This window comes from Vollenhovia emeryi, unplaced genomic scaffold (assembly GCF_000949405.1).
Source record: "Vollenhovia emeryi isolate VEMERY1.0 unplaced genomic scaffold, V.emery_V1.0 DF939159.1, whole genome shotgun sequence".
Lineage (NCBI taxonomy): Eukaryota > Metazoa > Arthropoda > Insecta > Hymenoptera > Formicidae > Vollenhovia > Vollenhovia emeryi.
The window spans coordinates 1,825,345-1,837,767 of record NW_011967207.1 but is presented as its reverse complement, the minus strand read 5'-3'; the positions used below and the strand labels follow the sequence as shown (position 1 = coordinate 1,837,767).

The window sequence follows — 12,423 nt, the reverse complement described above, 5'->3', positions numbered from 1 at the left end:
TATTCTAGAATTATTTCTGAAGTAAGTTTTATACATAAAATATTTATATAAAATATTTATATAATATTTTATAATATTTATATAATACAACTAAGTAATACAACTATGTCCTGAAAAGATCCCAGGACATCCCGGGACATATTCAGGATGATCCTGAGGACGTCCTGTGCTATCTGGGAGTAGTTAAATCCGAATCGGTGAACCCTCCGATCTTTTTGAAGCGACACTATTTTTTGTATTTTTGAACGCTGATTACGAGTATGACAATAAAAATTTGCGACAAGGTCATTTTCATGGTCAAAACTAAAAGAACTGAAGAAATATAACTTTAATTTTATAAACCTGTTGATCATTTATTCATTCTGTACGATATATAATTTATGTATGACTGTTTTGTTTTTCGTGTTTTTTTTCAGATTCTTGCATGGTATCGTCTCCTCCTGATGCTCTCCTTTTACGCCGCTCGCTTATAGTGTTTGTTGGTGTCGGTACATACGACAGGTATCTTAACCTCACAACTGTCAGATTTTAATAATTTATAACTCTTATTAGTGCCGAGTGACAATTTTAACTTGCAAATTCGTGTTTTACAGGCAAAAATACACGACCCTATGAATTTTCATCAAAAACTGAGAATGAGAGACTCGCCTTCAGTATTACCTGGAGACTTTATCGATAGTGCTTGAAAATGGGCGTAGCGAAGTAGTTCCAAAAATAAAAGTGGGCGTAAAACGCTGGAAACTGCTTAGCGAAACGGTAACAAGTAAAACACCGGCGTGGCCGCTCTCAGACCGGTATTCATAGTCCGTTCTTATATGTATTTAAGATCATCTCAAGTATACTCTTAATGTGTTTTTTTAACCAATCGCAGAGCCGTATTAGCTTCTTAAGACAACACTCAAGATGATTTTGAAATAAGAATCGACTATGAATACCGGCCTCAGGTTTTTCTCTGTTTTAAATATATGAACGGACTACGAATACTGGCCTGTGACCTGAACAAACTTGGTCCCGGCCAATCACATTTGACTGATTAGAGAGAGAAGGGGGGTGAGAGGGAGAGAGAGAGGGATTGTCGGCAGAAATGCTACCAGCACCTACTTTTAATTAAAAAAAAACAAGTTACAGGAGAGAGGCAACGGTGATAAGAAACTCGTCATTTCTCCGTGCTGTCGGCTCTGCTACGTCGGCTGCATCTTTCTCCGCGTCGATAACGGGCTCTCCTCGGCGGCCTGCCTTGCCGATTGCGTCGCAGGTTGTAGGTTATGTCAGAGCACGAACGGGGAGGTTCGTCGCGCGTTTTGTTTGTCGCGCAACGACCCGAAAAAGTATGGCGATGTGGGAGAGCGACAAGTTCCAAGAGGACTCGAATGCGGACGGTATCGGCGGCAATTTCGACAACATCCTCGTGACGCACGATCTGCAGGATTGCCTGGACGACACCTCCCTCGACCTGTCCAGCTTCGAGAGGGTCTACGAGCAGAGTGCGGTGTTCGATTACGACAAGTACTCCGACGACGATGCTGCTATCAACGACGGGCTGCCTGCCGACGACAGCACGGCTGAGTGAGTCCGGAAGAGACGCTCGACAATTTTTTCACGGCGTACTCCCGCGCGACTCTCGGCGTTCCCTCGCCCGCCCAACCGCGTGCGCGCTCCTCGCGAGAGCGAGCCAGAGAGCGACGCGGTCGGGCCTATGGGTCGCTCGCACCGTCGATATTTCGCTCGCGCACCCTTGTCAGTATTTCTCGTCCCCGCCTTATAAGGCTATAGGAGCTTCGAAGCGCTTCAATTCATAAATCGCCTGGGGAGAACCGTCGCCGAGGCGTCTCACCGTCCGCGCCTCCGGGAGCTTTTCAACTTGGGCTGCTGCATAACAGTTTCAAAATAAACCATATGTCACGTATATATTGTTACACGTGCGATAACAATGGTGTGGAGCGCGCCTTACTCTGTTTGTTGACAATTTGTATTCGTGGAAACGGGCGATGAACTTGTAATTAACTTGGGTGCGATTTTTCGTTGCTTTGTTACGTCTTGATTGTTTATTTTACTTTTACTCTCGTAATTAGGAGCATTATTATCGTAATTACGCGCATCGCGATATTAGTGGCGGCGCTCTTTTGCAAAGCTCTCTCGCATTGAACACTGACGCCGAGTCTGTTACAAATTTAGTTTTCACGATGCCTATGTATACCGAATGATTACTCACAATCCTGCTATATACGCAACCCGCCAGTAAGATCTGATAACAAAATTGGCGCATGTGTCTATCATTTTGTACAGTTAGGAAAATTGTTAGGTTTCGGAAATAGCAATGTCAATATAACTTACCGCCAATTTCACCTTATTTAAGGAATATTTAGTAATATTTAAGAAACATTAAATTAATAGAGTTGTAGGGAATCTGGAAAAGGACGCTATCATGGGATACGTGATAAGAGATAAAGACTGATGGCAGAGAACGATCCGTAAGTGCCTGAGACAGTCTTAAGTGCTTACGGATCGATCTCTGCCATCAGCCTTTATCTCTTATTACGTATCTTATGATAGCGGTAAGGCAGAGAGAAACTTAAGTCGTATACAAGCGACTTTCACGACTTAAATTGGTCTTTGCCTTGCCCTACGTCTACGACTTAAGACAGTCGTAAGCGCTTGTGCTCTGCTATCAGCCAAAATCTGTACCTGAGAGGCCAACTGTCGTAACTGGCATTTAGCAAAGACATACGGGAGAGCTGAAATGAACTTGCATTTCTACAAGTTGTTCTCTAATTATTTTTACAATATTCTAAAATTTGTTTGAAAATACTTTCCTCAAAGAAAATATATATAAAATAAATAAGTAGAGCGTTCAGTCGAGACAAGGAGCAAAAACGATAATTTTGTAGTTGGGACAGTTTTACTTCTCAGGTACAGATTATATAATATATGATACGCGTGTATATATCGATACATGTTTACATTTACAGGCGTATTCATCATGCCATCGGTTCAGATGAAATTTATATGCGAATTCATCAAGGCCAAGATGACATATCGCTCGAGGATCACGTAGCCCCTTTCGAGACTGTCACGGTTGAAAGTATCGACCCGGATGCCAATCAGAAGCATATAAATCGTTACAATTGCCAATACGAAGGCTGCACCCGAACGTATAGTACCATTGGAAATTTGCGTACTCATATGAAAACACACAAAGGTAAGTTTCTCCAAAGTAACTTTCTTTTAAGAATCGATATACACTTTATGGGATTTTCAACGGTAGATGTGATAAAATTAGAATAGAGAACTTTCTCATGGCAAAATGTCTCTAACATATTATGTATTTTGAAAAATGTGACTTGGTAAACATGAGATCATAAATATATAATTACTTCCTGTATATTTTCCACTTTATATTTAATACTTAAAAAATCTTTCATCGTACTTGGAATATTCATCTCGGCAATAAAATTTCATTGTACCATTGTTTATGTTGCCTCATCTATAATTGTCTGATCTATATCGTTATAAAAACCATCGTGCTTTGCATGTTGTGCTTATCCAATGTGCAGTTTGTTCTATACGCTATATTAACAAATGATATGTGCCCTTGTTTTTGCTATCTTCCATGGATGATAGAATCCAGGTAAGTTGAAAAGCCATACATTCCACGGTTAACGCTGGCAATAAATGGCAATAAAATATATCTTTCTGCTGCAACTGATATTGTTAATTCGTCAATGCTAGCATAAAGGGAACGCTTTGACCTGCATGGCTTTCAGATACTGCAAGAGATAGGTAGACCTGCAATCTTTTTATGCGGAGGGAATTCTCAAAACTTTCAGGCGAGTATCGATTTAAATGCGCAGAACCGAGTTGCGGCAAGGCCTTTCTCACGTCCTACAGTCTAAAGATCCACATTAGGGTACACACAAAAGTAAAACCGTTTGAATGCAATCACAAAGGATGTGAGAAAGCGTTCAATACCCTTTACAGACTGAGAGCTCACCAAAGACTTCATAGTGGCAATACATTCAACTGCGAAGAGACTGGATGCGTTAAATTCTTCACTACTTTAAGCGATCTCAAGAAACATATACGTACTCATACTCAAGAAAGACCGTACAAGTATGTTTTTCGATTACTTCCTATAATATTAAAAACAAGAAAGACATATTACAAGTCATTATTTCAAACATGTTAAGTAAATTGACACCAAAACAGATCATTGAACTCGGCTAGTTTCTAAAAGTGACTACACAGTGAATATTTTATCAATATATTTAGGTTTATCACTTCTCGTTTATTTTAAGATGCAGAGAGAAGGGTTGTGGAAAGGCCTTTACGGCTTCGCACCATTTAAAAACGCACAAGAGGACACATACAGGCGAACGGCCGTACGTCTGTACCTTTGAAAATTGCAAACGACGTTTTACTACTCCTCATAGCTTAAAGAGCCACATAAAAACACATAACAAAGCTGTGAATAATGATACGGTAAGTATTAATAATCGAAAGTATTAACAATGGAGTATCTCTCGTATTAATCATATTAAATCTTAATTTTTTTATGTCACGACAGAAGCATAGAGGTAACAGAGATAACAGAGGTGACGATGTGGCTGAGAAGCAAAAAAAGTTAACTCAATTAGAATTGAAACTTGTGAAAATGAGCGCGAGCAACACCACTGTACAATCGTACGCTGTCATACCAATATCTACAGATCTCATACAAAGTGATGAAAACATGCCATATGTGTCCGCGAAAAACGCAGCGGAACAAGTAACTCCTACTAATATAATGGATATTATGACACGTCGCAAGTTGGACGTGAAGCTCGATTATTCTTCTGCCAAAGACGAAGATTCGAATGGTACTACCGGAGTTGCGCTTCTTGCGACGGATATTGTTTTAGATAATTTTAACGAGCACGCAGTTTTTAACAGTAATGAGAACTATAACGAATTTAAAGTATTTAATCAAATGACCGAATCGGACGTGCAGCATGATAATTTGATGGATGTAGTCGGGCATCAGAGTCATCCGCACAAGTCAGCTTCGTTACCGGAAGCGCACAGTGACGGTACAGCTAGGCAGGATCAGTCTATCCCGATAAATTTAGGGCAGAAGATTATGGAGGATGGTTTGCAAAATGCAATAGCGCACATTTCCGAGGGCACAAGTTTCACGAATAATATGAAACAGTATAAAAATGAATCCATTACTGCTTCCGACGATGTGTTCGCAAACCGATCAAACGCAGAAAATATATCTGATAGCAACAATGCGTTGTATAGTGCCAATTGCATTACTAGTCATATTACTGATATTATAAGTTCCTCGAACGAAGCCCACCTTTTCGAGAACGGGATGGACACTCTCTCATTCATCAATGACGCAAATTTGCAAAATGAGCCTCTTATCGCGGTTTCAAATCACGATTTGCACGAGAATGCTGTTACGAGCGCTCAGTCCGAAGCAGTTGAACTCGCGATAGCAACCGAAGAGGAATTACCTTCCCCTTGGGTAGACGTGATGGCACTGGCAACTGCGCCTGCGTTGAGAGCACAATCTTGGTCAGAATTAAATGCTTTCCCCACAGTTCATTCTCTGGTGGATTTAGTAGGTCCAGAGCCTTATCCGGTGGAAATAGAGACCCAATTGCCGTCTACGGAAAACTTGAAAAATACCGTCGCGATGAATGCGCAGGAGACTTCGGCGAACGTCGATATTGTACAATGTCAAAAAATTGCAGAATATGAGCATAAGGCAGGTAACATAAGAAACAAAGATAGAAATATTTTACAGGAGATCACGGCAGACGCTGATATATGTAAATGCACTGATTGTAAATGCGATAACTTACAAAATTGTCAGAACTGCACAAGCAACCCGGTCGCAGAAGTTACGAAAAAAGACACGGTACAAATCGTAACCGACTTTGTGTCTTCTTTGCAAAGTAAATGTTCCTGCAACACCGAGTCCGGTGGTTGTGATTCTTGCTGTGTTGTAATCTGTCTACAGACACTGCAGCAGCTACAGAAAATATTTAGCAACTGTTGTAAGAATACTAGCAATGCTACGAATGCATGTTGTAGGGAAAAATTGTTACCATCCTTGATGAAATGTCAATTAGCCAAGAATCAGTGATTCATAAATATTCTTTACTAATTTTAACTAGTCACGCAAACAAAAAAATAATGCTGTATTTCTATGCTAATCCCCAAAAAGATTTGTGATTTTACACCCAATAGCTTTAAATATGGGCAATTTTTGCCTTTCGAATATTTTATCTAGGACGAATTGAGAATATGTGACTGTACATATATGTGCTAGATACATAGATAGAATCCTGTTAAGGGATTCTACATATTCTACATATAATTCTATGCATTACCTTGTGCCAAATATTTGTAGACTTTTTACAAAAGTGTTTATACATATAAAATTACTGTTGCATAATTCATAATATTAATAAACAAGATATCCGCAATTTCAAAATAATTCACAAACGTAACTTGAAAAGAAAATTGACAACTGATAAAATATATACCGGAATGCAAGAAGAAAAATGCATTCTATGCAATTACTTTTATACAAATAAGTTATTTTGACACGAACAATGTTTTACGAGTATATCCAATTTCATAATCTTTTCGTACAACGTAAAAACGAATAGATAGTATATTTTGATATCTGAATAACGAATGTGCTTTTTTATATAATTGAATCTATAATATTGCTGAAAAAGTTGTCACAAATTTAAGAGCGTTAAAAATATGTACAGCATGTTAATATCTTCTTTTTTAATTTTTATTTATAATATATATAAATACAAAAATAATGATATAGTTGTATGTTTAAGAATTTAATTTATTTAACTCTTGAATGTAGTGCTCTTGTATGGTCCCAGATCATAGTGTTAACTCTAGGAATATCACTCTACTTTATTGTTGTTTATACACATGATATCTTTGAGAAAAAGCTTTTTACTAGTGCACGTTAGTGAAAGAACTTGATATTTCCTCAGTTAATCAGGAAGTGCCAAATACTTATAAACAACCAAAGTATTTGTAATGTTACTGCTGTAACGTTACTAAGTAAAGATACTACGTTTTAGGTTCTAACTACCATAGAGTTTAGTATTTTATGTTATGCATTATTGTAACGAACAGATTGGAGAGATGTTAGTTTTTAACAATTTTAGCGTGGAAATTTTTATGGCTGTTATAAGTACTTGCAATAAAATCAATGTACCTAAATAACTTGTAAATAGCAGCATATTTATTATGTTGTTAATGAACAAATACGAAAACTAACTCAATAAAGAATCTATAACAACTATCCTCTGTTACCTTCCTTTTAGCATCTGTGCACATTAATTGTAACATAAAATTTGGCACAATGTATTCAATTAAATAGATATACGTAATTTAACACATTTTTATTGTTGCTACACTGTCGTACAACAATATCAAGAACAAGAATGCGTTCGAACACATGCCTCTTTCTAACTGGTAGCGTGTCCAAGTACATATGTATACACGTATAATTCCATATTACTCGTAACATTCATTGCGTAGCTTGTACAAGTGCTTCTGCAACTTCAACCGCAATACCCGCTTCAGCCTTATCTACGTCCGACGTTGCCGAGGAGAGCTGTTGTTGAGCTTTGCTCAAAATGTCCCTCGCTGCCGAGTTGTCGAGGTTTTCTACTGGATGGGCTTCCTCTGCCAAGATCTACCGGCAAATAACAAATCGTTTTAGTATCCAACGAAGAAACTGTGTTACACTGAGCTCACTGAAGAAATCCAGGTGTATACCTGTACACTGCCGTCCTCGTTAATGGTGACGGTGCCGGAGGAGACGAAAATTTTCTTGGACGAACCGTCATCTTCGTAGACAGTAACTACACCAGGCTTCAACACCGCCAACGTGGGCACGTGCTTGGGTAAAATGCCGAAGGAGCCCGAGAAGGAAGGTACGTCGACTTGACGAATCGAGGATTGATCGTAGAATACCTAGTGTCCAAGGAAGAGCATACTGAGAACGTTTGCACGACTGCGATCCCTTATCATCCCGTACAATTTTCCAGCCTACCTGATTAGCGCCAGCGAACGTGAACTTCATCTCATTACCGGACGCAGCGTCCGCATAGCTTCTCCTCTGGCCGCGGACGCACCTGAGGAAGGGGCGCAAGGTGCGAGCGAGGTTGGACATTATGGCGCACTGAAAACGATCGGTGTTTCTGTCACAGAGAGAAGAATACGTTCCCCTCGCGTCAACGACAACGGCCCGGGGGGCTGTTACATCACGAGTACGGGACGCACATATAACCTCGCGTGATTCTTCTCGCTCCCGCTGCTGGACGACGGTCCGAGCGCAGGCGAGCGCGAGTCTTCGCGCGAGGTTTCACGTGTCTCGTTTGCAATCGGATCGTTGTTGCTCACCGTGTGCGATTGCCTGTATCCGTATTTTAAAGTCCTGCGAGTATCATAGATGCGTGCCGGAGCGCAGGCTGATCCTCGTTACTCGTATCGACCGCGCGTAACGAAGCGGCCGTAACAGGGTTCGCGGTTTGTGCCACAGATGCCGTTGACGTCGCTTGGGGGGGGGGGGGGATTCCGTTGCGCTATTCGTCGCACCTTCTGCACTTGGACTGGAGTGTGCGTAGCAAAATTTTGCGCGTGTATGTGTGTGTGTTGGTGGCGACTTTTGATGCGATGGAAAAAAGGGGTCTTGACGGATTGGCATGCGAAGTAAATGGTCGTTTCTAAGATGTCCATGTTCGTAAGATTTAGCACTCTTTTAAGCCTTTTGCAATTTATACGCTCACCTTTTGCCTCTCTTTTCTTTTCTAGCGCCCGCCGAAGCAGTGACGACAACGACGATGGCGACGGTGCAGCGACTGGTAAGTGAATTTATGATTGTTGACCATTTCATGGACGTGTACGCGATAATTAAGTATATATCAATGGCGAATTTCTCACTGTGAGATATCTAACACAATCTGATGGCTTGAATTCATTAGATACAGTACATCGTGCGATAGTTTCGACAAGTGAGCTGCGTGCGATCATAGTATTGTTCGGACGATCGAGTCTTCATAAATCAATTACGCGTATGAATTAATCAAATTGCGCGATGCAATGCAATACGATAGCCACTCCTGTTTAAATGTTTAAAACGGGCAATAATTGTTTCTTTAGACGACACATTGAAAATGTAATATTACAATGTAATATTAAATGTAATATTACAATGTAATATTAAATTTTCAATGTGTCGTCTAAAGAAACAATTATTGTCCGTACTTATTGCAATGAAGAAGTAATTTAAAAGTCGGGCAGTCTATTATTCATCCACACTCACTCGACAGTCTTCTAGATAACTGAGAATACCGTTGCAGCAATAACGTCGACCTTAACGAGCGGAAAACAATGCAAGGAAGTAACATTTACAAATTTATGATGCATACAAGTTTTTATTTTCAACAACAACAGTTCTTATAAATATAAAATACGCTGACTTTGTTTATCGACATCTGTAATGGGGGATTGTAACACGCGTATAGCTAGATCCATAAACAAGCGATTTATAGTTTGATTTATAAATTACAAAAATACATTTATAATTATTAAAATACGATTTACAACTGGGGGTCTTTCAATGAGGAAGGACTGATAGTTGCTATGAAATTGTTAGAAAATAGCGGGGGGGAACGATATTATTCCTTATAATTAATCTGAAAATAGTATATTCTTCTGTACAACATCTTAATATTTAAAATCGATTTAGAGAAAAAGATGTCATTGCTTACGATTATCAGTGTCTCTCTGAATAATCTATTTATCACAGACAATGACATGTTTTTATTGTGAGATAAAGCCTAAGTCACTCTGCGGAACTCGCCGTTCTTTAATCCTGGCCCCTAATCCCCGTCATTGATTTCGGCATTGGAAACGTTAGCGTCATTCTTTTCCGAGTGCCAGGAATTTATGTGTCTCTCCAAGTCCCTCCTTCTGACCAGCATTTTGTTGCAAATACTGCACTTGTAACGGCTGTCGTTAGTCGCATGCAGTCTCACGTGTTTGTTGAGATTACTGGGATCCCCGAATCTGTGCTGGCAGAAGTCGCATTTCAGGGGCTTGTAACCCGTGTGTGTCCTAATGTGGATCCGCAGTCCGTATTTTCTCGAGTATATTTTGTCGCAGAATATACACCTGTACCCGGCGCCGCACTTGCCCATGTCGCTGGCAAGTGTCTCCACTTGCGCGGGATCCTTCCTCTTGGTTTCCGCTTGTACGCCGGGACGCATGTCGTAGGGCATGAAACTACTCCTGTAGACGTCTCGCTGCATCAGGACTTCGTAGGGCCTCAGAGCCAAATAGCGATTTCTCTCCACGTTCTCGATAGGCGATTCGTAGGCCGACGTGCTCGGTAAGATCTCTGCCGGCGGGGATTTTACCGAAGAATACGGGGGTACCGGAGAGGGACCGTTCGAGGAGATGGACGATAACTGATTCGACGAGCACGGCGAATCGTTCCTCAATGAACGGGCGGTGGTGTCAATTGTTTGAATCGGGTACGCTGGAATACCGATCGGTAATGCTGTCGGTCTAGAAACGGGCAAGGGCTTCAGCTCAAACGTGAAACTTCTTCCTGCATGACTGAAGGAGAAATCCGTACTCTGGGAATTAACGATCTTGTTCGCTAGTAGCATCCAAATGTAACTGTTGTCCATTCGGTTGCAATCCAACGCCAAATGCAGTTTCAGAGGATTTGGATAATCAAAACAGCTGTTGCAATTGTGACACATGTAAACCTGACCTGCGATAATTCAAATAATTATCTATTGATAAATGGTGCATGGACATATTCCATTTTTTACTAATGCATTTGTTATTTTGCATTATTATTATATATTAATGCTGTTTAGAATTATATAAGTTATAGTTTTCGGAATTCACTTCTTGCGAATGTCGTTAAATTGTTTTTCATTAAAAACCATGAAAATTATTTATCGCTTACGAGTGCCGTAATATCAGTGTAAAAAGTAAAATTTATATTGATCTTGCTAGACTAGCTATGCGACAGACTACGAAGTTTTATTAAATAACATCTTTTTATTTTTTATTTCTCAACTAATTTAAAAATATTAAACAGTAATAAAATGATTAGATTCTTGAAGTAACACATTGAGAAATCTGCCAATATTGTAATCAATTTTATATTAGCATTAATTGAAATTCAATTAGTACTTGGTCCTATTTAACACAAAAGTTTTACGTAACCTGTATGAAGTTGTCTTATAAATCAGATAATAAATCTTATAAATTTTATAAATCAATCTAGTTCAATTACCGCGTGATTAGTCTAATGAATAATATACTTATTTTAAATATCTGCAATAAACTTTATACTTTTAAATTGCATTAATATGATAATAATGTAAAATATCATACATTAAATAATTGTAAAATATATATATTTCATATATTTATATGTATATATACTTTTTATCAATAGAACTTCTCAGCGACACAATTATTATAAAATGGACTATGGTCTTTTTAATAAGAGATAAAATTTAATAATAACTAAAAGGCGTTATTAATGATAAAATTAATAGTTATAAATTATTAAGGACAACTAGCGAATAAAGAAAACTAGCGTAAGACAACTGGTAAATTTACTGATAACATCATGCGGAAAACTTAGATTAGAAAAGATACCTACCTTGAATGTTGCAGTTTACCGGTGTTAAAAATGGAATGTTCAACATAGTCAAAATACAATCCTCAAACCACATTAACAGTGGTTCTCCTGACGCTATGTCTTTTATTGCTTTTAACACGAGTCCCCCGTTGCTAATCGTGAGTAGAACGTTGTAATTTTGGAAATCTGTCGCCAAGGTGATGATTTTCAGCCAACAGGCTGGACTTATAGATCCATTGAGACAGTGAAGGCGACCGCTGACTTCAGTGATTTCAATGGCACTCTAGAATAGCAATGTTTAATAGATTTTAAGTTGCAATGAAAAACTACTATGCATCGATAAAATCACTCTACCGCAAACGTTGAATGTAAAAATGTTTTATTAAAATGAAAACTCTTAAGATAGAAATTTAGTTCTTCTAAATAAAATACTATAAAATTTGTACAAAAGTTTTCGCACTACATACATATTGATTAACTGATGTATTTCCCTCAGACAACGTATTGACGTGGATAATTTCGGTCGTGGAGTTTCTGTTAAGAAGTCCAGTGGCTCGAACGAGCGGTCTGCTCATGAAGAAGTTCGGCCGTCCGATCATGGATAAATTCACGTATCCTTGCGCTAAGTATTTTTGTACTTGGTATCTTTGAGATAAACTAATGCCTTCTGATTCTCCGCTTTTTCTCCTTATCGCCTCGTACTCCGATACTACAGGATACAT

At 39.0% G+C, this 12,423-nt stretch overlaps 3 protein-coding genes across 6 annotated transcripts; 1 reads left to right on the top strand and 2 right to left on the bottom strand.

The window, feature by feature from the left end:
- Window positions 1–1,117: 1,117 nt before the first annotated feature.
- On the top strand, window positions 1,118–6,222 carry LOC105564886. 3 transcript variants are annotated; one of them, XM_012017646.1, is made up of 5 exons: window positions 1,118–1,566; window positions 2,970–3,199; window positions 3,828–4,110; window positions 4,296–4,479; window positions 4,565–6,222. In XM_012017646.1, exons 1-5 carry the CDS (start codon window positions 1,331–1,333, stop codon window positions 6,131–6,133), a joined length of 2,502 nt encoding a protein of 833 aa, XP_011873036.1. In that variant the 5' UTR covers window positions 1,118–1,330; the 3' UTR covers window positions 6,134–6,222. The 3 variants fall into 3 exon arrangements, with proteins under 3 accessions (XP_011873036.1, XP_011873038.1, XP_011873037.1); XM_012017647.1 differs by lacking the exon at window positions 1,118–1,566 and adding an exon at window positions 3,622–3,628 and having other exon boundaries at window positions 3,127–3,199; window positions 3,765–4,110; XM_012017648.1 differs by lacking the exon at window positions 1,118–1,566 and having other exon boundaries at window positions 3,120–3,199; window positions 3,765–4,110.
- A 1,190-nt stretch (window positions 6,223–7,412) lies between these two features.
- On the bottom strand, window positions 7,413–8,553 carry LOC105564885 (ATP synthase subunit delta, mitochondrial). Of its 2 annotated transcripts, none has more exons than XM_012017644.1 (4): window positions 8,434–8,553; window positions 8,084–8,231; window positions 7,807–8,004; window positions 7,413–7,723 (listed from the first exon to the last, which is right to left on the bottom strand). In XM_012017644.1, the coding sequence occupies exons 2-4, from the start codon at window positions 8,201–8,203 to the stop codon at window positions 7,556–7,558; spliced, it is 486 nt and encodes a 161-aa protein (XP_011873034.1). In that variant the 5' UTR covers window positions 8,204–8,231; window positions 8,434–8,553; the 3' UTR covers window positions 7,413–7,555. The 2 variants fall into 2 exon arrangements, with proteins under 2 accessions (XP_011873034.1, XP_011873033.1); XM_012017643.1 differs by having other exon boundaries at window positions 8,084–8,212.
- Window positions 8,554–9,914: 1,361 nt separating this feature from the next.
- LOC105564897 (zinc finger protein 317) lies at window positions 9,915–12,423 on the bottom strand. The gene is made up of 3 exons (XM_012017659.1): window positions 12,169–12,423; window positions 11,711–11,984; window positions 9,915–10,813 (listed from the first exon to the last, which is right to left on the bottom strand). Exons 1-3 carry the CDS (start codon window positions 12,421–12,423, stop codon window positions 9,915–9,917), a joined length of 1,428 nt encoding a protein of 475 aa, XP_011873049.1.

Coding starts and splice junctions, on each gene's coding strand:
- LOC105564886 (XM_012017646.1), top strand. CDS start 1,331: ATGGCGATGTGGGAGAGCGACAAGTTCCAAGAGGACTCGAATGCGGAC. Junction 3,200..3,827: donor TCATATGAAAACACACAAAG/GTAAGTTTCTCC, acceptor CAAAACTTTCAG/GCGAGTATCGATTTAAATGC. Junction 4,480..4,564: donor AAGCTGTGAATAATGATACG/GTAAGTATTAAT, acceptor ATGTCACGACAG/AAGCATAGAGGTAACAGAGA.
- LOC105564885 (XM_012017644.1), bottom strand. CDS start 8,203: ATGTCCAACCTCGCTCGCACCTTGCGCCCCTTCCTCAGGTGCGTCCGC. Junction 8,005..8,083: donor CGTTCGCTGGCGCTAATCAG/GTAGGCTGGAAA, acceptor CTTGGACACTAG/GTATTCTACGATCAATCCTC. Junction 7,724..7,806: donor ACGAGGACGGCAGTGTACAG/GTATACACCTGG, acceptor ATTTGCCGGTAG/ATCTTGGCAGAGGAAGCCCA.
- LOC105564897 (XM_012017659.1), bottom strand. CDS start 12,423: ATGTATCCTGTAGTATCGGAGTACGAGGCGATAAGGAGAAAAAGCGGA. Junction 11,985..12,168: donor ATACATCAGTTAATCAATAT/GTATGTAGTGCG, acceptor TTGCTATTCTAG/AGTGCCATTGAAATCACTGA. Junction 10,814..11,710: donor CATTCAAGGTAGGTATCTTT/TCTAATCTAAGT, acceptor GAATTATCGCAG/GTCAGGTTTACATGTGTCAC.